General features: G+C 51.4%; 1 protein-coding gene across 1 annotated transcript in view; it reads right to left on the bottom strand.

Annotated features, from left to right (window-relative positions):
* The window catches only part of LOC119228603 (contactin-associated protein-like 5), a gene marked incomplete at both ends in the record, with an annotated part of 36498 nt that extends 11373 nt beyond the window's left edge, over positions 1-25125 (bottom strand). Inside the window, 11 exon segments of the mRNA XM_062560693.1 lie at positions 3091-3291; positions 5867-5986; positions 7232-7338; positions 10289-10448; positions 10980-11123; positions 15135-15402; positions 17919-18062; positions 19452-19639; positions 19750-19953; positions 22453-22762; positions 24931-25125. Coding sequence (XP_062416677.1) covers positions 3091-3291; positions 5867-5986; positions 7232-7338; positions 10289-10448; positions 10980-11123; positions 15135-15402; positions 17919-18062; positions 19452-19639; positions 19750-19953; positions 22453-22762; positions 24931-25125 — 2041 coding nt within the window.
* Between the last annotated feature and the right edge of the window lie 1000 nt (positions 25126-26125).

Here is a 26125-nt window from a genome sequence, read left to right as displayed (position 1 = left end):
AGCCACATGCTCCTCGGAGACTGTTGCCGTGGACGACCTGTCCATCAACTGCACTCTTTCAGCGGATGTCCTCATTCATAAGCCTTATTACACGTCTACCTGTTCACACCAGGACAGAAAAGGCTACACGACTTCAAAATGGAGAGAAATGAAGGACTGTATGAAGGAACCACCACTCACCGTGGTGTGAATTTACGTTATTTTATTTTCTCATTTCATCAACGAACCGTAGGCTTCGACATAACTGTGTGCCTCGATATCTCGACGAATCCTTCCCACAATTGATCCTATTGAACGGTCCCCCAGCCGTCCCTCATTGGCCCCTGCAGTCACATGACCTCCATCTCACCTGTCTCTTACACCACCCCCCCATCAGCCACTCGGTTCGTCATCGTCGCGTTCAAGCGATTCTCACTAAATCAGCGGACTGCGCCTGTCTGCCTCGACCTTCATGCCTGGGAGTCCTGCTCCATGTGATAAAGGTAAGTCCCCCCAAAACAAAGATCAATCCAGAGATCACGTGTTGCCCCGTAGAATACCTTACAAACGTCAACGTGCCGCTCGACAGCCTTTTGCATCCGTTTGCATGCTTCCTGTTAAATACACAAATATGTTTGGGAATGAACCTAAATTGGCTATTTTCTGCCGGAATGCCTGCGTTTCGTGGCGCGTCGTCTGCGCGCCAGCCAAACGTTGAGAGCGTTTGGCGGTCCGGGGCCTCCATCACCAGTCGCCCTGCCGTGCACGGGAGATGAGCGGGGGGAAAAAAGCCCATTAAGCCACGTGTCACGACACGCAATCAGGGTGTCAGGCGCCGCGATGCTTTCATCCCAACCCGGAGATCACATGTACGGATCCGCGCGTCGTCCTCGACTGACGTGCGCTGAGACGGCGCCTTGCGAACAGGATCTGACGGGGCGGGCCGACGCGGTGATACAGAGCGAGGCGGGGGGGGGGGGGGGGGATCACGTGGGCTACAAGGCCTCCGAGCCAACATTTGCATTTCAAAAGGTTGAAAATGATAAATAGTCTTTATTGTTGGTCCCTGCGCCATTTTACCTCTTTTTTGAAAAGGGTGCCGACAAGAGAAACGGGAACAATCGATCCTCCCTGAAGGAGCGGAGTGAGTGACACTCTCTCCCCCTCAAATTGGAAAGTTACCTGTTCACAGAAAGCCCGCTCCGCTCCCTCCCGTGCTCAAAATATTGGCCGTCAAAAAAAAACTGTTGCCTGAAGCGGGGCTGAGTCCATCTGTATTTTTTAATAGCCGATGTCAGCCGATACCAGGCTTTAATTAACGAGCTGCAGGAGACGGGTTGGTTTGTTTTATCTTTAAGGCACGCTGGATTTTAATTGCTGTTCTAACTATAGAAAACCCCACTGACTTGTTGATTATCAAATGATGCGCTCGCATGTTAAAAAAAAAATTACATCGGGATCGACAGGTGTGAAAAAGTGGTCAAAACTTAAAAACAAAATAAAGAGTACGGTGTCTGAACCTGCAGGGACTGTTGCTGTGGGGGTCGGCATCGGCCTGATGGGGGTCTGGTGTCGCATCTCCGGCATGAATCCCCCCCCCACAAAGAGCGGGGAGGAACACACACTAAATGGGAAATGATAATTAAAAACACCAACGAGAGCCACACGCTTTACAACCAAGAGCTGTAAAAATCAGTGGATCAGTGGACTGCTGCAAACATCTGTTAGTTCCCCCCCCCCGTAAGATAACGGCACGTGAGATATGAAAAGCGATATTGTTTGTGTCGGCCATAATAGATTTTTGACCTTCGGTGCTCAAACAACAAAAAGCGACTGAGGACGAGCGGCGTCTCGGCGGCTGGAAGACGTCCCTCCGCCCGACGTCTGGTGCGATAATGGACTTGTTTGTTTGGGGAAGCTGGGCCTCCATGAATGTTTCATGATTTAAGAGCCAACGTTTGGGTGTTGGGGAGTGGGGGGGGGGCAGGGTGGCCGTAGGCGTCGAAGCAGTTCAACATGAATGCACACATTCAGGGAGAGACATTGGAGACGGAACAACAAGCAGCTCCCCTGATGCTGCAGAGCACAGAACAACTCGTCTTCACCGAGGAGGCGACTTGAGCCCACGGAGACCGCCGGCACCCCGGGTTCACGCAGCGGGGGGGGGTGCTGATGCAGCAGCCTCTGGCATTCCAACGCACGCGGATGCAGCGCAGCAGAAATGAGGTTGTCAAAACTGCCCAAAATGTGTTTGTTTCTTTCCATAAAATCGCGTCGGTTGAATGTCTATTTTTTGCACATCGTGCGCCGGCGAGCTGCTGCGACGTGAGACGCGTAGGGGGGAGGGGGGGTGTGTGACAGCGTATCGCGTCGCCCCGGGCTAAACGTATTATTTTATAATGTGTTCTACAAGCACCAAAGTCCTCTGGGGACCGAGTGCATGTCAGCGAGCGCGAGGTCCCGAGAGGCGCAGCACGTTTGTTGTTTGTCTCCACAACAAAACACACATTTAGACTTCCTCTCTCTCTCTCTGCAGTATAATGACTCACAACTCAATGTCGAATACAAGCCTTCCTCCAACAAATGCGTCCGTCGTGACGTTTCGCGTTCGTTTGACAGCCGTAGGACGCGAGCCGCCGAAAAAAAACCCCCATTCCTTCTGCAGGACAGAACCGGGCCTCGCGGCACCGCGGGCCGCCGTGCGCGGCGCCGCCGCGGCGGTCCGATCGATCCGTTACTCAAACTGCACGTAGACTGCCTGGATTGCATTTCATGTCCCACCAGACGCTTCCGCCAACGCAGGCCCTTGATTCTTTTTCTCAGTCTGAACACCCACTAGAACCCATCTCCATCTGCAGAGCCGAATGTGTCTGTAGAAGCAGAAGAACACCGGTGAAATCCCTGCTTCTGTGGCACGCTAACAACCGCCACGGTGTCTCGGGCGGGGACCAACACACCGGCTACTGCGCTGCAACGAAGATAAAAAACCCCAAAACATGTTCAGTTCATAAGCTCGTCCCCGTGGTAGCTGTTACGCTTGGTACTCAAAGACCAAATCAGAGGATCAAAAGGTTTTTAAGTTTATTGGCGTGAAACAACTGATGCACTGACCTTTTGTGTTGAAGAGGCGGGACTTCTTGCAGCTGTAAACCACTTCCTGTTGGCACTGCTCCGAACCCGCCACGACCGCCCGCAGCTGCTCGGCCGAGGCGCTGTAGTCGAGCCGCGTGACGTGGGGCCGCTGCGGCGAGGAGCCCCGCACCGCCACAGCGGCCGTGCCGTTGTGCGCCAGCACCGTCCACACCTTCTCCTCTGGGGGGGGGGGGGGGGGGGGGGGGAACAGGTCAAAAGGTCTTAACAAAAGGATCTGCCGCTCGCACACCACGAGGCGCGAGGAGAAAAGGAGATTGCACAACAAAATGGGACCAGAAATCCATCCCATCGGCGTCCCCCCCCCCCCGCTCGGTTTTCATTATCTTGATTCTGTGTTTACTCTGCCTCAGAGAAAAGCCCCTTCCACTTTGTGATTATTCACATCAGGTTGTCGGGTTTAGAGCTATTTACATTTCTTATGGATTCCTTAATTGAGGTCAAGTGGAGGCATTTGTGCTGCTGAACGATTTCGGCTCGGCGAGGAACAGACGGAACACACCAAGGAAGCAGACGGCTCTCCCCCCCCCCTGACGTCGGCGCTACACTTGACCTTGGCGGAGGACAAAGTGCAGCCGAGGAGGCGGTGACAGCCCCCCCCCCGCCGTCAAAACTCCGTCAAGCGCCGCGTCCCAGGTGACAGGGTGTCGAGCGCCCCCCCCCCCCCCCCACCGCAGCGGGTGTGATGGGGAGACGCGACCGAAGCTGCAGGTTTCCGCAATTCAGACCATGAGACATAAATCCGACAGACACGCCAAATTATGACACAGTAATTACTGGAATTAATTAAAGGTCAAATGGGACTGCAACTGATTACTGTGACATTTAGCATTGATATTTGTGCGTGTTTGGAAACGTTTTTTAATTTTTTTTTATTCTTGCACCCCCCCCCCCCAACGGCAGATTCTAATGTATGTAAAGACACTCTCCTGGAAGACCTGGACACGGTTTTCCTCATGTGGATCCAGCCTCGTGGTGCTGGAGCTAGCACGCTAGGTTGAGTTAGCATGCTAGGTTGAGTTAGCATGCTAGGTTGTTAGCACGCTAGGTCCCAACACTGGCACACTGGTCCATGTTATACATGTAAAACATAGCTCAGTGTCATGTGATGGCGACATCTTTGGATCTGTTGACCGTGTGTCTGCAGTAAACATCACTGTAAAGTCTCATCATCATAATCAGGTCAGATAAAAAAAACGTATAGACAGAGAATCTCGATCTAATGTGTAGATCTCACTTGGGAAATATAGCTTTCCATGTTGGACACTTTCTGCAGCGCCGCCCTCAGTTAAAAAAAAAAAAAAATCCTGATTTAATGGCAGACTGCCATGAAATCTACTGAGCAGCTTAGTGCCCCCAAAGGGAATAACACTTTTGACTTTAATGACCCAATGCTTTAATGAAGATTGCAGCCTCTAGAGACCACTAGTTGGGACTAGAGTTTTAATGGTGACACTTGGATGACTTCCGTGAAACCTGAAAAGCACAAATTATCATCGCATTATAATTTGTTTTTTTCTCTTTTGGTTAAAGACCAGATAAACTGATGACTGACAGTTCATGCAGCATCTAAAGCCTACTGATGTGCATATTTACTGTATGTTGTCCAGTGCCTCAAAGCACTCATGCAGAAATATATAATGAATATAAGCATTGGTAGTATTATTAGACTGCAAATAGACAGCTAGACCGGGAACGGAAAATATGCATCTTGTCCAAATTTCCTCAGTTACCATTTAATGGACCTAATGAACATCCCCTCCGATGACAGGCTGAAGCACATACGCGTTGCCATGGTTACCAAAGTTGTACATCGATATATACCCGACAGATGCAGATTAGAGACGCCCTTCCTTCATAATAAGCAGCTGTCTCTTCTAAGAAAGAGACTCTTTTAGCGACATGTGATCGCACAACAAAATGCGGTTTGAATATTAAAAACAAAAACATGAAAAAACAGCTGTGCATTCGTCGAGTTGCCCATAAAGTTTGCATCAGGAGGAATGCAAACAACAGCAACAAACAAATCGCATCAGAGTAAACTTGTGTTATTTGATCCCAACATGGGTATGAGGCGCTGAGCCCCCGGGCACAGACACACACTCAAGCCTTGCTTCCTTCCAGGTAGCAGTGTGTCTATTTGCAGCTGTTTTGTACCTATTTGTAGTTGTTTTGATCCGAGGGAAACATTTGTGTCTCTGTGGTTGTTTTGGTTCTTTTTATATTCATTGTGCGTTCCGTTAAGCTCTTGTGTGTCTCAGTGTTTTGTATCTTTTTGTAGTGGCCATTGTGTCACCACTTGTTTCTTTTTGTGTCCATTTGCAGCTGCCTTTGTAGCATCTTTTCGTGGTCATTTAGAGTGTCTTTCTGGGTGGTGTGTGGTAATCAGGGACCCCTCCCTGGCTCTGCACCGGGGCTCGATCGATGCACCTTTTTACTCAACAGTCCGAACGGGCTTCGTTTCAGCCGAAGAAATGTGGCAGTTTAACCACATGGACATTTACAGAAGCAATGGACCCCCCCCCCACCGCCACAGACACAGACACGCTGTGGACTCCCAGGGAGCGGCCCGAGTGGCCGTAATGATTTCTCACTGGATGGTAAACTGTCAGATTGCCGTGGTGAGGGCGAGGATCGATCTCTAAGTGAGTGGACTCTTTGCACTGAGCCTCCAGCCAGTTCTCAGAGGAACTCAAAAAGGGTAAAGGTGACAAGGAGTGAATTACAATGATCTTACCTGTCATGTTGCAGTATACCTGCGTGGGCCCCAGGGGACCACTCCCATCCAGATCAATGGAGTAGAAGCCTGAGGAGCTGCCAATCAGCTTGTACGCCTCACAAGATGACTCGTAGATGGCTTGGAAAAGCAGAACGGGAACAACAGTTATTCCTCCAAGCATCGGCCCACAGTGCAACACGCGTCACAAAGCACCTCCTTATTTACAAACTGTTGCTTTGTGGACGTTTAGATGAATGACTGCTGAAGGGCCCGATCAGAATCCATTCACGAAAGGACGAATGGACCAAACGTTGTTTTTTCTTACTGAACAATGCAGTTCACAGCTGTGATCTAAATATTGAGTCTAAATCAGAGGTCCTTGACGTCAGCGTGAAGACAAACGCGGGTGAAGCTTCTTCGTAGCAGTTTCAGGATGAACAAAAATCAACCTGGTTGAGCTGCTCTTCCACTTACTAAAGATCACTCTTTATGGTTTGTACTTTCAGTTCCTACGTGTACATTGTAACATACAAGGCTTAAAGAAAAGGCTTCGTAGGGTACTCCTTAGAAAGCCTTAAACTCAAAGCCAACGCCTCAAACTGTTTTTAACTTGTTCTCACGTGACGGTGTTTGTATTTCTGTCTGTTGACGGATTATTTCTTCTCAGCAGTGCACGGTGCTGACGTTTTTTTAACTTCACAATTGTCCCCCCCCCCCCCCAGTTTGGAGCTCACCACGAGCTGAAAGGGACGCCTTTAAATCCCCTCCCTGCCATCCTGTTGTGGTGGGGTTCGGCTTTACAAAAGAAGAAGTAGTGCTCCTTTTAACAATCTCTTTGAGATACTCGTGTCATAAATGATGACAGCATGGGGTTTTTTAGGAGGGGGGGGGGATTTCTTTTTTTTTTACTGTGGAGTTGAGAAGCTATTTGAAACCCAGCCGGCGCTTTTATCTGTCAAGTTCCCCTCCGACATGCCAAGACAACTGGGTTCGCCTGCATACGAACAGGAAATCCGGATTCTGGGCCAGAGGAAGTTCACACGTAGCTGCCAACAGCCGTCAGCGCGGCAAATATCAAGAGGACGCTGCAGAGTGTCAAAAACTGTGACACCCGTAAGGAGACATTCCTGCAAGGAGACTGAAGTCAGCTGTGAGCTATTTCCATGAAATAGCACACACAAAAAAAATCAAAAAAAGCAAATAACATTCTACGAGAGAGAGAATAACAGCAGCGTTTGTAAGGTCGCCCGCACAGCGGCACCAATCAAAGAAAGAGGCGGAAGATGTGCTGAACGACCCCAGCTCAGTAGCCCCCGGAGTGCAGTGGGGGGGGGGGGGGGGAGGGGGGGTCAGAGGGCGTGATGGAGGCAGAGAGGGGCTCACAGTTGTGGCAGGTGGCTCCGGAGTATCCGGTCCCCGAGCAGTCGCAGGAGAAGGAGCTCCAGGTCTGAGAGCAGCGGCCGCCGTGCTCACACAGGTTGGGGAGGCATCTGTGGGGGAAGAAATGCAATACTTACACACTGACACACACGGGTGTGGACGGGGAATTTTTTCAAGAGATAAACATTCACGTAAAAAGTAGAAATACTGAAATAAATGTAGATTTCAATTAGCGATAAATTGAGGTTTTCTCCCTCTGTGCCAGTCGCGAGGCTAATGCTAATGCTAATGCTAACGCAGCTAGCCAGAGAGTGCAATGCACTTTACGGCCTTATTTGGACGTTGTAACAAGGGTTTTGACTCCGCTGCGAGACGCTGATCCTGCAGGGTTTAAAAAGTTCAGTTCACCGAAGCAGAAAACTCCCTGAGAACCATTAGCATCTAAAGCGAATCGAATAGTTTGAATAAGTAAAAGCTTTTGGGTCAGTCAGGACAGAAATTACAGCGTACCTGTGGAAGACACAATCATTCTTTTTTAGATTTTGTTGCATGCATTGAGGCATTTTCCTGCGTAGTACTTGGCTACATGCACGAACCAACAGTTTAACATTTCATTAATTACCATATAAAACAAAGGCAAAGTACCTCATTTAAAAAGCTGAAAGCGGAGAATTTATGATCCAAACTGCTTCCCAAAGTACCTGATCCAATTTACTGTCCGTAGACTAATCAGATCATTGAGCTCCGGGTTTACCACGGACACATTTTTTTTACTTCAAAAGTTTTCCAGCATTTTCACACCAAACACAAAAATGAAACGGCTGGAACCAAAGATCCCACAAACCCCTGAGGAATGTGTACCGGGCGCCGGTGACGCTGCTTCCTTTGTCGCTGTTTGCAGACCTGATCGTTTATTTATCAGTTAAGGAAGACCTCTCTTTATTCTTTTCTTTTCGCAATGAGCTTTGGAACGCAGCCCAAAGACTCATTTGCCGTTTATTCATGTTTCATTTAAAAAAATCCCAGAGGGCCGGGGGAAGCTTTGCCCTTGTTTCAACGCGGGGGCAAAAAAAAAAAGCTGACGTATCGGCGGCGGTTCTCTAAAAATAAAAATAAAAAAGCCTCACTGTCACCTTCAAACTAGAATGCCCGTTAATGGGATTTCACCACAATGGGCGCCTCACAGAAATTTCAAACCGCACTCCTCCTGATTAATAGTCCCTTCCTCAAGCCTCCTTCAGTTTCACATAATTGCCAGCCTTTGGAGCGTGCATCTATAATTTCATACGCTTTCATCTCTCACCTATTTAACGGCAGCGGAGCAGGGCCGGGCCTCGGATGAGGTTGCAGCCGTAGGTTTAATTACCATCGCGTTATTTATTTTTATTTTTTTCCCCCCCCCGTTGTGCTCCGTGCCCTTGCGGGTCGTGGAATTTTCCGCAGCCGGGCGGCACGCTGACCCGCCCAACGCAGTCGCAGCGTTTGATCACGCACGGGAGGAAGAGGAGGAGGAGGAGGAGGAGGAGGAGGAGGTCAACGGGGAGGAAAGTCCATTTTCTCGTTGGGGCGGTTAGCGGTGAGTGCGGATAGTTTCACCCAACGCAGATTTCATTTTAGCTCGGCGGCTTCTTTGTTGCTGCTGCATAAACATCTGCTGCATAATGCATGGCTTGTTTCATTTTTAGGATTCCCTCGCAAACTTTCTATGCCTGAATTTTCTTTTCGCTCCTGTTTCCCTCCGACCTATTTTCGGCGTTTGTGCCTCTCAGATTCATCGGAAAAAACAAACAGAATCACAACCTTTCTGCGCCGTATTTGATCCTTTTTTTTATATAATTGCTATGAATACAATTATAGTGGCATATTACAGTTACTTGCTGCATGGATCATCAACTACTCAAGTCAGATAGAACTTTGGAGCTGTGTGTGTCAGCTGGTTTTGGGGATTTTCTGCCCCCTAGAGCCCAGTGTAGTTTTGTGTTGTTCTTCATTATACAAGATCATTTTCTAAAATGTTCAGTACAGTTTACCAAAAGGTCCGGCGCGGTACGGTAGCATCTTCTGCAGAGCATGCGGCCCCTTAAATTCACTCAGGCAGATCCACGACGAGCAGAAACTAAATTAAAAAAGTTGAGCTGAATGAAAGTCAGAGTTTAGCCCTCGCCGAGGAAATGTGACTCTGCAGAGAGGCAAGTGTACCACGCAATTTAAGAGCATATCCATGTGAAGGTTTTTTAGTTCGCCAAGAGATCATTTAAATTGCCAGAAGGCTTTCACAGTCATCCTTTTAACAGGTACATTTTTCACAGCGATCGCACCAACATCATTTCCCCCCCCCCCCCCCCCCTTTGTCCCCTTCTCAAAGCAGAGCCTCCACAAGGCTACATGCACGTCGCCAACGTCCAGTTTCCCCCATTTTCCGGGTTGCAGAAAAGCCCGTGTGGCGTGGTCCATGCGCGCAGCAAGCGGCCGATGCTGCACCGAGGCGACGGTCTGTTGCCGCGGGACGCTTTCTAAAAGGGGGTTCCGTCGCACGGAACCACGGAAGACTTATGACCCGCCCCGGGTCTCGCCCCGCGGTCCTGTCGTTTCCTGCAGTGCGGCCGCCCGCTATCCGCCCGGGCACTTTGACGGAGGACGGGTTCACCTCCGTTTGCACGACTGTCTCGCGTCTCAGGGCCCACGCAGACATTTGGCGGAGCTAATGCCATTCACGGGGCAGCACATCTAATGAGGGATCGGGATGGGGAGGGATGCCACGCAGGACAGCAGGGAGCAGCTTGTTAGCAAAGTCCTCCGCCAGGAAAGGTGTTGCGGCGTTTCTGTTGTGGTGTAATTGGACGATTTTGTCGGCGTGTTTGTCTTCCCTCGGACAAGATGTCAGCGACTTTCCGTCAGCTGAGCAGGCAACACACTGCCATCTTCAAATTAACAATGTGGGCATTAATAAGCCCCCGCGCTGCCTCGCAGACGTTTGACACATTCGCACTGCTGAGAGTTTGCAGTAACATCTCCCTCACGAGAAAGGAAGACGCAAATGAGAAGTGGAAACTACCTCACCTGTCTCTTATGTTGCAGGTGTCGAACTGAAGCTCGTTATAAGTTCCCAGCAGCCCCTGCTGAACGCGATTGAGATCCATCGGGTGGCCGTTGATGACTATGAGCCGCACGCAGCCCTGGAAGTCCGGAGTCAGGTGGTGACAGTCCTCGGTGGGACATCCTGAAGGGAAAAAACACGTGGATTAACAATCCGAGAGCTACCCGCGCGGTCAGGCACCGAATTCACACAGTTGGGTCTGGTTTTCTTCCTCAACATCGCTTCTATTAGGCTTTAAGAAAGAAGACACGTAGTGCAGGTTATTTCCCTCTTTTCCCTATTTGTATCTGTAGATTAGGACTCATTTGCATACTGAAACATAAAACATTTCCATTTCAGACGCTCTTATGTTACATTATTCTGAATGTTTTTGCTCAGGGGGGTGTTCATATATATATATATCCTTTACAAGAACATTTATTTTTTGTTGAAGGGGACAGTATTTTCTGATTATAGATCTAAAATCCTCTAATGTGTCAACAAAACAAAACCAGAATGTCTAACCTGGCCTTACTGTTTTGGAAATGCATTCAAATAAGACTCATTTGCATATTGGAACACACCATTTGAAGGAAACTCTTGCATTTTAAAAACTGTGCAATCCCGCTGGGGGGATATATGCGCGTGACACCGTTAAGCCCGACATCCACAAACCTCCAAAGTGGACGTTGCCTTCGGCCTCCAGCTGCTCCCACAGTTCGATGGCGGCGGGCGGCTCGCCGTCCACAGTCAGAGTCAGCTGTTGGTTCCTGGCGTCGACGCTCACCGAGTGCCAGAGGCCGTCGTTGACCCGGTGACCTGAAGGACAACAGTTCACATTGAGCCCCTCTGCCATTCTGGTCCACCCACGTGACCCCCGTGCCGTCACGGCAACAAGGGCCCCAGGAGAACCTGGCGGTCTCGCATCCCACCTGTGTGTGGGATTAATTAGAGATGCGCTCTTCATTTTGTAAAAGCCGTCTCCGCTCGGTTCCTCCGACTTCACGGACACGAGAGACTCCTCCAGCACCCCGGAGCCTCGGAACAATAATGTCTCCCTCCCCCCCACCCCCGTCTCTGTCACTTGTCAACAGCGTTCGTGCTGCATATTTTATCACAGTCAGACGAGAGAGTTACCGTGTGAATGGAAAGACTCCCGTCAGCGTTTCTTGTGTTAATCATCTGTGTGAACTTCTCTTTTTGTCGGAGGCTGACAGGAGGCGTGGAAACCAGCGGAAAGGTCGGAGGTGCCGGCGCTGTCAGAGTTTGTTGGGCTGGAGTCAGGAAAGTTTAACCCGGGGTTCTAACATCACGAGCTCGTTCCCATACCGGACTTATCTTAAAACCTCAACACACAAGCTACATAGGCTGTCAACATCAACACGTTAATCCATACGATACAATACTTTGTTTACTCCCGATCCTCCGGTGTGCCGGAGGTAAACAACGTTCAACCTGGAAACAAGACCGCCGCTTGCAGCCCTGAGTCAGAGCAAGTCGGTCAGCTGAAGATGGGGAGAGCTTTTAGCTGTGAAGCTGTGTTTTAGCTAGGCTAAGCTAGCTGCCAGGCTAAGCTAGCTGCCAGGCTATGCTAGCTGCTAGGCTAAGCTAGCTGCTGCCAGGCTACTTCCGTCTCAACATCTACCCTGCAGAGGACCACCACTGTGTCAAAAAAAACTAAATGAATGAATTTTAAAATGTGCAATTAGTTTTTAATCTATTGACATCCCTCAAAAATATGTGTTACCCTTCAACACATCACTTTACATTTAGCTGACGCTTTTATCCAAACCGACTTACAATAAGTGCATTTCAACCGTAGAGATGCGAACATGTAACAAGAATGTGCACAATATCTCAATAGCTTGACTTGAAACTGCATCAAGTTGGAAAAACTGCTCAAAACCCTTCACTCTAATAATCTAAAAAAAAACGCAAAGAGACGAGTAATTGACGACTCATCTGAAACCGTCAAATCGACAGTGACGGCTCATCATCCGAGAGGAGAGAAAGGCACACGGCGGATGTGAGTGGAAAATTACCGAGCCGTGGCTCCGCCGCCGAGGCGTCAGCGACGGGGACTAAATTAGCGCCCCGACCGAGCCCTGCCCTGCGCCTCCCGGGAGCTCGGGGAGGGGGACGGGGGACGGGGGGGCGGTCACGCAGAGTGGCGCGCTGGCACTTATTTCGGCTTGGGCTGAAATCAGATCCGGTCGGGGGCCCCTGACTCCCCTGGGGAGAAATTGAGAATTTTGCTACCCAACGACGCCTGTCGCCGCCGGAGCCCCTTTCTGTCATCGGCCTCTCCTCCTTGGCGCCCGCCGAGTGTCTGGTGGCGTACGCGGAGCCCCCGCCCGGGAGGCGCCGCTGGCGAGCGTCGGTGGGAGTTCCCTCCCAGCCAATATATTTATATTCATGTTTATATCTCACCATCTCTCCGCTGTCTCGCTGCTGGCCAGCCTCAGAGTGTCAGACAACTATCTGGGACACATATCTGAGCTTCTCTTCTAATCGCACCAGTAACCAAATATGAAATATTTGCCTATTCTGTCTGAGACGACAGCCCTGAGCCGCCGCCACCGCCTGCAGGAGACACGGCGTTCCGCGTGACAGCTTCATGTCGTCGCTCCAAAGGAGGCGGGCGGCGGTGGCCTCCAGTCCCCCCCGGGTCTCCCACATCTGGCAGTGGGAGTCAGTGGAAGTCAGTCGAAGCAGTCGCTGCGCCGGGGTTCCACCGGGGAGCGAAGGCGCCGACAGAAGGCTGCGCGCGCCGAGCGGAGGAGGATGCCGATCGATGGCGTTTTCCCCACATTAACGCTCTGGTGCCCTCGAGCTCTTCCGCTTTGACGCGATTCCTCACAGAACGCCCCGGGAAGAAGAGCCGGGTTCAAATTCAGGAAAATTCTAAATGATTGGCGGGGACCCGCAGCCCTGCCGCACGCCTTTTGACATCGCCGCGAGGCGCTGCGGTCCCTCTAGGGGGGGGGGGGGGCGGGGGGACAATAGGCCTATCGCAACATCCATGAACTCACCTTCTTAATTAATACCTTCGGTTTTTCCGATTCACAATCTTCGCCTTGTAAGCGTAGCTCGGGGCGCAGATTTCTGGCACAACATACAGATGATGCCCAGCTGCCCCAAGCAGCATGCACCAAACTTTGGAACCCTGATGCAATTAAAGCACGTTATCACCCCCCCGCCCTCCGCGTCCGTGGTTGATGCAGCACATTCACTCCGGATAAATCTGCGTTTTAATCACATTTGCTGGCTACATCCCAGAGCTTATCTCCCTCAGGGCGCTGAAAATGTTACAGACCTGTGTGCCGAAGCAGCGGGGACGAGGCCCCTAAATGAGTAACCGAGATGCCATCAGAGCTCCTGCTCGATAATGATCTCAGGAGTGACCTCCAAAGAAACACACAAAGGAGTCCCGGCGACGGTAAGTGGATTGAAAAATAGATAAATACCGCAAATGACTCAGGACTCGATTCCCGTGTGTGGAACCAACGCCCGATTCGTCGCTGTGCAAAATAAATATGCAGTGAAACCTTTCCCGACACGTTGTTATTTCAAATAAGAGGCGAGCGCCGGTTCGACTCCTCGTGGGCCCCGCTGCTCAAAGGCTGTTGTTCCCCGTGCAGACTGGTAATTAAATACGGCTTGAAGTAAATGATAAAAAAGGGGTCTCTGGGCTGAGTTTGTCTTCTCCATCTATATTTCCCTGCAGCCCACCATCCGGCTTCCCCAAACAATCACAGTTATCCGCGTTATATTTGCCAAGCAATCGCGCACTCCTCGAGTAATTCAGAGAAAATCAACTTCTTATTTACCTCATTGAGGACAAAGGGGCGAGCCAACACAACATTGTGTATTTCTGCCGTGTGTCTATCCTTGCCCCTCAGTCCCGCCAGACGGAGGCGAGGCCTCGGTGCGGCCATTTAAAAGCAATGAACATCTGCGTCATTACACACCTGTATTTCATAACCTCGGTCAAATGAACACAACGGCGTTCACAAAATGTTTCTGTGCTTCAAACTTAGATGTAATCCGCCCCCCCCCCCCTCCCTTTTTAAAGGGTACACGCACGTCTCCCTCCCGCATCTCCCCCAGGAGCATTTCGGCAATCTGGAAGTCCTTCAAGAGGGGGGCGATGAGATTGATTGCAGGGGTCCCGGGCAGGAGGACGGAGGAGATAGAAGACGAGCGCCGCGTCTCAGCGGAGTGACGCGCACAAACGAGCCGCCGGGGGGGGGACAAAGTCTGCTCGCTCGAAGGGGCTCTGTGGAAAGCTCCGCTAAACAAACAAAAAGTGAGTTTTACTCACAAATGCCTTCGGCGTGTATCCCGCAGCTACAGGAGACAGAGTAGTGTATCTGCCGCCTCATGGTGAAGCAGCGTCTCTGAGCCCATCAAAGCAAACGTCACCAAGACTGCCTTTTAAAAAGCTTAGTCGCATCCGGCCTTAAACAAACGGGACGCTTGACAGCCACGCACTGATTTCCAGCACAATGGGTATTTCATTTCTTCAAATCAAGGGTAAACATGCGTTCAGTGAGATCGCAGTGACGTTGTACCACCGCGTTTGCATCAGTTCAACTTGAAGGACCTGAAGAAGACCTTCTTAAGCCCACCTCCCCGTCCACACAGTTCAGCCTTTGAAGATCCAAGCGTACGGTCTTGAGCGGTTTAGATAGTGAACCTTTGGACATTATATTCCCAAGTATCCATTCACAGTGCAGCACAAACCCACTATTCCACACAGAGGGTCCCCCCCCGCGCCCCCCCACCCCCAACGCCGTCGCTGGGCGAGTATTTTCCCCGTGAACTCACCAGCGAAAGCCTCCGACTTTGGCGGCCTGGAGCCGCGGAGGGTCATCTGCAGCCGGCTGCCGTTGATCCTCAGCTCCAGGCCGCGGCGCTCCGGGTTCAGCCGGGCGGAGAGCAGCAGCCCGTCCGGGTTCCAGGTCCTGAACTGCAGGCGGACGGAGAAGTCCCCGGTGGCGGGCGCCGCTGACGGGAGTGACAGCGAGCTGCCGCTGGAGCTCAGGAAGGTGCAGGCCACCAGCTGGGGCGGCGAGCAGGAGAAGGTCACGTTGCCCTGGAAGACGGGAGAGAGGGGGGGGGGACCCAAGGACACAGATTCACACCACGGAGACACGGAGCACCTCCACCCACACCTCAGCGTCACGCCCGGGCGAGTGCGTCTCGCGGGACGCTCGGTGAGACGCGTTGATGTGCGCGAGAAAAAACGGGAACAGATGGTTTTAAATGAAGAATCGTGAGCGAAATCCCACTCAGGCTGATTAAATGTAACCTTCAGCTGCTCAATTTCCTGTCATCAGTTGTCAATTCATCACCAGCAGCAATTTGTACTTAATCGAATCAAAATATACAATAGTGACCCAACAGGCGTGCCACAGTTTGCGCGCAACATGATGAATAAGGAATATTTCGACACTTATATGCGTCTTTGTTTACTGAGACACGAGAACAGAAGGTCGACCCCTTCGTCGTCCTTCTTCGTCCCATCATCCAGCCCAGCGGCACCTCGCAAGTTCACACGTATCCCGATCAGAACATGGCGCACAGTGCGTTGTGTTCTTATGAGGGAGAGAAAGGCCTGTGAGGGGGGGGGGGGGGGGGGGGGTGGCATTTTATACGTACGTACGTACACGCCGACTGAGACATTAAGCAGCCTCAAACACAAGAACATAAAGAGGTAGTTAGCAAATCCATAGGCGTTTGTGAGAGTGTGTGTGTGTGTGTGTATCAAAGGGAGCTAAGCCATGGATTTGTCTCCCACGGCCATTAAGGGAGTGAAGAAATGAAGTCCGTGTGTCCTGGCCGTGGAAGCAGTGCTGTGATCGTTTAGCTAAAGCTACGTAGCCGTAGCAGCCGTGGAAGCAGTGCTGTTGTCTCAAGCTAAATACGACCATTTAACCGCCGTATTAACAAGCGGCGGCGGTCATGCTAAGCTACGATGCTACGATGTTGTGGTGCGTTGTTACCACCAAGGTTCCCCCCCAAAAAAACTCCAAAGTAAGCAGAGCAGTGGAAGCGGGCAGGAGGAGGCATTTTATTCCCCCCGAACCCGACGCGCTTGAAGCCTCGGAGACAACGGAAACCCATTCGAAGCTCACGTTCCAGTGTAATTGCGAGGAGAGCAAAGGTCGCGTTAGTTACGTTCCAACACGGGCCGGCTGCGTCTGCCCGAGGTCAGGGTCCCATTAGTCCCGGCGCGCCCCCCCCCCGCAGGGCGGCACACAGCAATCACAGCGCCTTGATGCCTCCATGCGATTCTCCCCCCGTCAACACCGGGGAGATGGTCCCATTGAAATTCCATTACGGCTGCCATCATGACAGCGGAGGCCCTTTTAACGTGCAATCAGGCTTCGGAGGCGGAGGGGCCCTGAGATGAGATGTGGCGTGTGGATCTTTGGACGACTGGTCTGATTTATGTAACGGGGGGGGGGGGGCTCTTTGAACGACTCCATTCGCACACTTGGACTTAACGGTATAGCAGTAGTTACGATCACAATGGGTTTTATGATTGTTTTTACTGTTATTTTCTCCATGAAATTTCTGACCAGACTGGCGTCAGAAAAAAAAAAAAAAGAACGAGACTGAATGAAGTGAAATATTCCGTCCGCCATTTTCGTCCAGACAGAAATATCTCAATTACTATTGGACGGATTGTCATTGTCAAGCGGAGAGTGATTGACATCTATTGGATGGATCTGAATTGGAATAGCTTTGGTAGACATATACATATATACATATATATATATATATATATATACATATATATATATATATACATATATACATATATATATATATATATACATATATATATATATATATATATATATATATATATACATAACTGGACGTTTTTTTTTTCGCTCGAGGACACGCGGGAGGGGAGACAACAAACCAAAGCGCACGACCTCGAGGTTATAAAAGCAGAGCCGCTTTTCCTCGCCGTGTGGATTAGCAAAGCGCCACAACGTCGAGTGCTTCAGAAATAATCTACGGGGCATTTACAGCGAGCTGCATATTCTCTCTTTCTCTCAAGTCATGCAGTTAAACTCGCCGCCGCCTGGGTAGCGATGACCTCCCGAGTTAATTGTAACGCGGGGGGAGACGTGATGAAAATAAAAGCCACAATTATATAGCGTCGGGCTTCTGGAGACGACAACCTTTTCAGAGACTCCCGTCTGAAGAGTAGCTCCATAGAATCTCGCTGAATATGCTCTTCATAGGTATATTCAGTTCAGTGTACCTCCTGTGCATCATTTCCTCTCCTTCTATATATCAAGGAGTCTGTGTTCACCACCACGAGGAAAGGCTGTTATTATTCTGTTGTGTCGTGGAAGAGCTTTAGAATGCAGTAATTTGTATTCCCTGGGAGAAGAAGCGCTGCAGGATTCACCTTTGGCAGCGATGGAGCTGACCAACAGGTCGACATCTCGCCAACGCTTTACCATTGTTCAGATCTGTTGTAAAAATGGCCCAATTAGGTCATCTAGAAACAATCCCAGATGTGTTTTTATAATAGTCCCATTGAAGTGCATTCTTGGTGACACATTTTTCACCCTCCGTGCTACTCACCACGCTGTGTATCTGTGGCTTGCGTCTCTTCGCCAGGTCGATGATGTTGATCCCGTTGTAGTAGAGGTTCTCCATGCAGCCGTGGAAGTTCTTCCTCAGAAAGGTGCCGGGTTTACCCGGCAGCGGGATGCCTCCGAAGCTCAGCTGTGGATATAACACAGCGATGGAGATCCCACATCAAGTATTCGTAGTACATTCACAAAGAAAACAACCATGTTCACGTATATACGGTTCTGTATTTAGCTGGGCTCTGCGGACTGGGGGGGGGTGGACCCAACTGGGGGACGAGCCGCTGCTTCTGAGCGTGAGAGCCAGAACTCGTCATCACTCCGACATCAGCGCCGGGCCTCGCTAATGCTTTTGTGGCCCGAGTGGAAGAAAATCCCTGCAGCCAAGTTTCAAAATCCTTCTGAAAGGGTTTTGCGGAAGAGAAGATTAATTTAATGGCTGTGGGGGAGGGGGGGGGGGGTGGGGTCAGTATGTTGGATCACCAGCTGTGGCATGGTGGAGAACTTCACCGCTCTGGTCTGGGATTCGCCCGGTGCTTCAGGGGCCGACTCCGTCTGGCGTACGACGACGCGCACGTGACCGTAAACATCTGCCCCCCCCCCACAGATATAACAAATATGGCTTCTTGCCCCTCAGGAGATTGCTACGAATCCCACGGACCCCCCCCCCCAACCAATCTCCCTCTTCACGCCCCAAAACCTAAAGCCACCAATCAGGAGGCGGCGGAGGGTCACGGCGCCGACCCCGGAGCCTTTATCAAGTGTCGGAGCGGCGGGCAGACGGGTTCTGAGATTGAATCTGCCCCCCCCCCCCCCGAGCGATCCATAATTCATTTTTAGAAGGAGAACCCTGTAGACCAGTCAACTGCTGCGTGAATCTCTTTAAACGTGGTTTATGTTCAGAATCTTTGGGAATGACCCACGATAACGTTTGAATGTGGACGGGCACAACGTCTTCCGGGGGGGGGGGTGGGGGGGGGGTCGTCAGCGCTCTTCAGTGAAAACAGGTCAATCAATCAATCAAATTTTATTTGTAGAGAGCCTTACAACAGCCAAAAGGTGCCCAGGGCGCTTTTCCAGTTAAAACAACAAAACAGTAATTAAAACCTCAGATATACATAAAAATAAAAATAGCAGCCCAGTCGGAGGCTACGTATTAAAAGCCTGTCTGATTAGATGTGTTTTCAACTGTGATTTAAAAGCACTTAACACCGAGGTGCTTTGCAGGTGCTTTAGGTCCCTGGGTGGCAAATGGCCGGCCTCCATACTTTATAGTGTACTTGGTATACTGGTATACTGTATAGTTAAACCTGGGAGTAACCAAAGTGGTGTGTGAGGGACCATGGATGAACACAAAAAGCAGGACCTTAAGCTCCACCCTAAACCGTGGAGCAAGCGGAGAAAGTCTCTCTTCTCACCCCCCCCCCCCCCCACCCCCCCAAGTGCTTACATTGAGTACACGCGGCGTGTTTACCGAGGTGCTCATCGCAATGACACCCTGCGACGTGAGGGGGGGACGACTCACCTCGTAGTCCACCTCCAGCGAGTGCCCCTCGCCCTTGGCGTGGAAGTGCTGCGTGTGGGCGTCCACCGTGAGGTTGACCTGCTTGTTGAAGCGCTCCACGTGGACCGAGTGCCAGCGCTGGTCGTCCAGCAGGCTGCCCGCGCTGACCGCCACGCGCCCGCCGCTGGGCCGCGCCGGCCTGCCGTCGTCTGCGGGTGCAGCCGCACATTTTGAGCCCCGTTACACATCTGGGTGAGCGACGGCGCGGGGTGGGTGAGGGGGGGGGGGGGAGAATGGGAAAAGCGGGAGCGTGAGGTACCTAGGTTGAGGTGGAGGTCCAGCCGCCCCCGGTGGAGCTCCAGCGTGAAGTAGTCCCCCCGCTGCCCCTCCCCGTGCAGCAGGACGCCCTCGGCCTGGTGGCTCTTGAAGCGCAGGGAGACCACGTCCTTCACCGTGGACATGGACTTCTGGTTGAACCGGTACAGCAGGGAGCTTCTGCCGTCGAAGTCGGCCACGTAGGACTCTGAACGTGGGGGGCGGGGGGGACGGGGGGGACGGGGGGGGGACACACACACACACGCGACATCAGCACCGCGAGCCGCTCTTTAAAAACATTACTCAAAAACGTGCTGGTGCACGATTACGATTGTAGCGTGACGCCCACGTCTCTAACGCAATATGAGAACTCATTAATGTACATTCAATTAACATTCTTTTTTCTTTTTTTTTAAATCCAAACAAATTCAAAAGCATTTGAGTCATAATACTCTTGTTATTCGAAGAACGGACGAGAGATAACATCAGCTTTAGTTAAAGCAACCACTGAGACAAGGATTACCAATGTGTTACCAAGGATTACCAAGTACTATCACGTCATAATAAACTTCATTGTGTGGTGAGTCAAGTGATGAAATAGAAGGAATGTTTGGTTATGCTGATGAAGAATCGGTGCATATCTCTGAGAGCTGTTTCTAATAACAGCTGTATTGCATAAACAGGCGTAGAGTGTTACCACAAACCTTCAGTCAATCCGTCTGGACAATTGTGCTCATAATTTAGCTTTGTATTGATTCATGATTGGAGAGCAACGTCAGGACGCTACATCATTTTCTATTAATCCGCCCAGCACAGCAATTCCATTTGAGCGTTAACTGTTAATTACTAAATCACACGGGTGTTAAAACACGAGACGAGATTCCTAATGGATGATCACAAATGGCTGTTCTGTCGTTAGGGGGAGTGTTCGGGGGTCTAATCTCACTCGAGATGGAGTCCCCATCGATCGCATTGACGCCGGCTACAAGATCTTGCGTCCAGAGTAAAGCTCTGGCTGCAGTTTGTATGCGTGAAAAAAAATCTCATCGCCACGACGACGCGTCCAGCACCGAAACAATCTGAGCGAGGACGGGGGGGAGAGAGAGAGAGAGAGGAGGTGATATAATCCTACACCAGCACCAGCACCAGCAGCAGCAGCACGGTGACCTTTCACAGCTTCGCCCACGGCGCGTCACTGCTTATTTAACATAAGTCGTCCATCAGTTACGCTGCGAGTGATTCGCTATTTTTCTGCATTTCACGAGTCCAACGCGTCTCCGCCAGCGGAGGACATCGCCGAGGGCCGCGGGACGTTCGGGGCGGCGTTTCGCAGCACATTAATCCGGGCCCGCGCGTCTCGTTAGCGCTGCCCCCCCCCTCCCCCCACCCCCCCATGCGTGGGTGGATCCTCATTAGCTTTACATAGAAATGCTCCTGCGTTCCGGTTGGTTTGAGCATCTCATTACGATTACACGCCGCACCTTTCACACAATGATTCAATTATATTCCGTACACTGTTTGATAAGTGCAGGCGATTCATTCACGGGGGGGGGGCGTGAGGTTTATTGCGTCAGTAGATGTGCTTGGAGAAGCAGATCAGATTCCAAAAGACAATGAACCCGACCGCCTCCTCACACGAGGCGCGGTGCCACCCCCCCCTACCGGGATAAAGCCCAATGTGGAAGCTGCTGCTGTGAAGAAGTAGACCCTGAACATCCAAACCAGGGATTAGCGTCACGTGCCTGAAGAGGCCCTAATCTCATTGTTCTATTATCTTCTAAAATATGTCCAGAGCAGCACACAGCTCCCTGGAAGGTAACATCCTGCCCCCCTCCCCCCCCACCCCCCCTCGGTACGGAATAACTAGATCTTTGATGGGGTGCTTCTCTTGTGTTCTGCTGTCCTTGGTGGGTTTCACTGCTTTATGGGGCTTCATTACTGTTGCTGTGGTTGGTCTCTTATTATTTACGATTGTGTCCCTCAAACGTTTACACAGTTCTCCGTGAGGACGTTTTGTCCTTGTGTTTTTATGTTTTCTGTTTCTGTATCCGTGCACTTCTTCCCTCGCGCACCCGTTGGGTGTCAGCGCCCCCCCCCCCCCCTCCCCCCCGGCCCTCGTACTCCCTCCTGTCCACTGTCCACTGCGGCAGGGTTGGATGTTTGGAGCCCTTTTTTTTGTCTTTAGCCTCCCTTTTCCTTTCAGAATAAAACGTCTGCCTGTCGCCTTCTCCGTATTCGGGTCCACCTGCCAGCCTTCAAACCATGACGATTGGCACATGCCAGCCTTCAAACCATGACGATTGGCACATGCCAGCCTTCAAACCATGACGATTGGCACATGCCAGCCTTCAAACCATGACGATTGGCACATGCCAGCCTTCAAACCATGACGATTGGCACATGCCAGCCTTCAAACCATGACGATTGGCACATGCCAGCCTTCAAACCATGACGATTGGCACATGCCAGCCTTCAAACCATGACGATTGGCACATGCCAGACTAAACGCGGAGTGATTCTGATGCTCTCTTGTATCTCATCTGTAATACGTTCATCTATTGCGACACAGCAGAGAGCGGTGAGGAAGTGACGAACGATATTGTATCATTCGTGACAACCATGATTATTATTATTATAACATCAGTACAGCTGCAATGTGCATGTGCCTTTGGTCACAGAGGGTTACGGTGTGCAGGTGAGTACTCACTGTAGGAGCAGCCGTACACCTCCACCCGCAGGCCCATCCACCCGCTGGGGTTCCAGTCCAGGGGGACGAAGCGCAGGAAACGCGTTCGGATCGAGTGGGACAGCTTGTGCTGGACGACGGCCTCCGAGTTGACGTTCCCCGCGAAGCTCTGCGGGGAAGACGGGAGGGACAGAAGATTGATGGCCAGAAAACGACCTCTGAGCCACAGCGAGTAACACTTTGCAGAGTCGGGTTTATTCAGCTGGATAACAGAAATATGAGAGTCTGCTATCCTTAAATAGGACAGATTCACCCCCGGGGCGGCCGCAGGCTACACGGCCCCTCGCCTCCCGTTTCCTCCAAGAAAACAAAAACCTCAGAGTGTAACTGCGAGGAGTCATTCTCCTCCTCTCTCCTTCTCCCCCCTCAGCTTCCTCTCTCTGCACCACACAACGCTGGGGGGGGGGGGGGGGACATAAACAAAGGGCGAGAGGATGAGAGACAAACGACCTCTCCCCTCCAATGAGTGATCACCCAGCTCCTTCATAACCGACACCAGACAGGTGACACATCGGATCAATAAAAGCAAAACAACAAAAACAAATATACGCCGTTTTACAGTGTGGACGGTGGAACCCAGTCAGACGGAGCCAATAACTCCGCAACAGGGGGGGGGGGGGGGGGACACAATTACCAGCGGCGCACTCGAGTGTCCGAGCGCCGCCGAGCAGGAGCGTCATTAAAGGCGGCGGGGATGCAGCCGCTCGCTGGGTAATCAAGAGGCGGGCGGCGGCGCGGCTGCTCGGGCTCTTATTGTGATTTATGCCAGCGCGCCCTCTCCATTTGGAGCCGTTTATCGAGAGGGGGCCCGGCGGCCGGGGGGGGGGGGGGGGAGGGGGGGCACACACGCAGTCGTTCACGGACTGCACGGGAGGGATATTAACCAACCGCGCTCAGGTTTCTGCAGTGGGTCACGGAGAATGTTTTACTTCACCGAGGTGGGGGGTGGGGTGGGGTGGGATGGGGGGGGGGGGGGGGGTTGGTAAATGCTTTTAGGGCGAAACAGTCGGGGAACGGTTTGGCCCTGAAGAAAAGAGGAGAAAAAAAAAACATTCATATTCATGGCGCCCCAAATGCTTTCAATCAAAAAGGAAAAAATCCTTGTGGCTGTGAGTGTTTTTCTTGGGGGGGGGGGAGTGGGTGGGGGGGGGCCGTGAAGCTGTGCTGGTCTGCACAGCGACGCTCGTTACTTGTGTTCCATCACTCCACAACGTGGTCGGTCCTCCTCGCTGTGACCTGCAATGACATGTCATGCAATGACCTGCAATGACCTGCATGACATGTAATGACATGTAATGCAATGACCTACAATGACATGTAATGACATGTCATTTAATGACATGTAATGTGGCTGCGAGCTTGGACAGTTTGGACACGCTCTCATTAGGTCCAAACCTTTTTCTGGGTTGACTCAGTCCACAGAACTGGCGCTGGTTAGTATTTCTTTGTAGTCATGTTTCTGTTTCTTTGTGTCTCTTTGGTATTTTATTGATCATTCTGTTTGTGCGTGCTGTGCTCCCTTTGAGTCTCTTTAGTTGCTTTATCTTCTTTTTTATAGTCTAATATATAGTCTGTTTCTCTCTATTCGTCGATTTTATTCATCTCTTTCGTTCATATTTTTCTTTTGCAGTGACTTTAATTGTCTTAGTATTTGTTATATATTCCTTTTGTGGTTTTGGGTTTCTGTAGTTTTTGGTATTTTCATGTCGTTTTTGGCTGTGGTCATTTGACTCGTTGGCGTTTAGCATCTCTTGGTAGTTATTTTGAATTTCTTTGTATTTCTCTTGTTGCTCTGCATCTCTTTGTAGTCGTAATGGTCTCTCTTGGTCTTCTCGTCTCTCTTTTCAGGCTTTGCTTTGGACATTTAGGGTCATCTCCTGGTTGCCATGGCAATCCGGTTAGGTGTAAATGTGTAAATCCAGGTCCTCTTTTTGCTGTTACAAACCATTAACCCCGTCTCTCCACACAACTCCCGGCTGAATTTGGTGAAAAACCAAATGAAGCCAACAAGCCCTGATTGAAGCGGCACGGCAGCGATGCCACTCATTAGCCGCTCCGTCATCAGTATTCCACCGGAGCCCCGCCGAGGCCGGGCCTGGCGCCTGTTGTTGTTTCCTCTCTGGAAAACAGAGCATCCTGTGTGCGATGAAGTAACGTCCCCCCCCCCCCCCCCCGAGGCTGCAGAAGACTTCCCCCGAGGTCGGCCCTCCACCCGTATCATCCCCCCCCCCCCTAACCCCGCGTGACTTCATTACTCCGTGACTGTCTTCTTCTCCTTCATTACCGCTCTTTACACCTCCTCCTCTCCGCCGGACCGGCTCCCGAGGGCCGGTTCTCTCCTCCGAGCTGCACGCGCCGCAGATGCATACGTTTGTTTTAATCAATCCGCCGGGGGGGGGGGATGAATCCTGCCGCATACGGTATGTTCTGAAAGGTCACCGGCCAGTTAAACAGCCCGAGGGAAGGAGGCGGCGAGAGAGCCGGGAGGATGTGACCTTGCAGCGAGAAGTTGAGAAGGCCGGGAGTTCTTCCTTCTTCTTCTTCTTCTTCCTCCTTCTGTTCTCCGGACCATGCAGGCTGGGTCTGCTGGTCCCTGGCGTGCTGGTCCCCTGGCGTGCTGGTCCCGCAGCCGTCCTTGCGTAATTTAGCGAGATTCGAAAAAGCTACACGACAAATCCAATCCGCCTGCCGATTGTGAAGTCGCTTCAGGCAGCGAACCCCCGGAGCAGATCTGTCACGGCTGAGGATTTGATGCAAATCAACACATTTTGGACCTCAGTGCGGGTTGCGAGGGTGGATTAAAAGGATCAGAGGCGCTTTGAAGTGTTTGTGTGCGGCTGTGTGTACCGAAAGGCAACACAGTGTCATTGTTTCGCATTGGGTGTGAAAGCACGCGGGACCTTCGCTAGTTGGAACTTCACACCGTTGCAGCTGAGGCTTCTGGGTATTCTGTGAAAAAACGTACATCGAGGTCGTGACATCACGGCGAGCGCTAGCATCGCTTGAATTCTCCCCCCCCCCCCCCCGGGGACCTCGAGCGTTCGCCCACACGGCTGCAAGGTCAGGCACCGGGTAGAGGAGCTTCACCGAGAACCCCTCATGTGAACCTCGGGGGGGGGGGGGGGGGGGGGGCGCTGGGGCAAGTCTAAGGGTGGAACTCACCAGAGTTAATATGCGTGACGGCAGAGAGAGAGACGGCCGGGCGGCGGAACGCTCCGAGCGCAGTCATGACACGAGGTGCAATTACTCGGATAAAATCGCAATGGTGCAAACCCATTTCAATCCTTGTTAGATTCCCATCTACCTGAACACTAACAACCCGCGGAAATGAATGTGCAAATTCCCCCCCCCACCCGTCGCCCCCCCCGTCCCTCACGGACGAGCGTCTGCTTCACACGCTTATTCACACGCGCATTAAAAATACATTTATGAATCAGGCTTTTCAAGGATAATGAAGGTAATCTGAGACCCCCGCTGGAACGCACTCCCCCTCCCCACCTCGGAATATTGAAGTGGATTTGTAATATTCACAGGGAATTTAGGTTAAGCGGCGTTTAAGGCAGGTGCTCTGCCCCCCTTTTAAAAGAGTTCACTTCTAAATGTGTTATTCCCACTTCGAACAGGAGAGTCTTCC

This window comes from Pungitius pungitius, unplaced genomic scaffold (assembly GCF_949316345.1).
Source record: "Pungitius pungitius unplaced genomic scaffold, fPunPun2.1 scaffold_90, whole genome shotgun sequence".
In the NCBI taxonomy this organism is placed as follows: Eukaryota; Metazoa; Chordata; class Actinopteri; order Perciformes; family Gasterosteidae; genus Pungitius; species Pungitius pungitius.
This window is presented reverse-complemented; position numbering and strand designations above follow the sequence as displayed.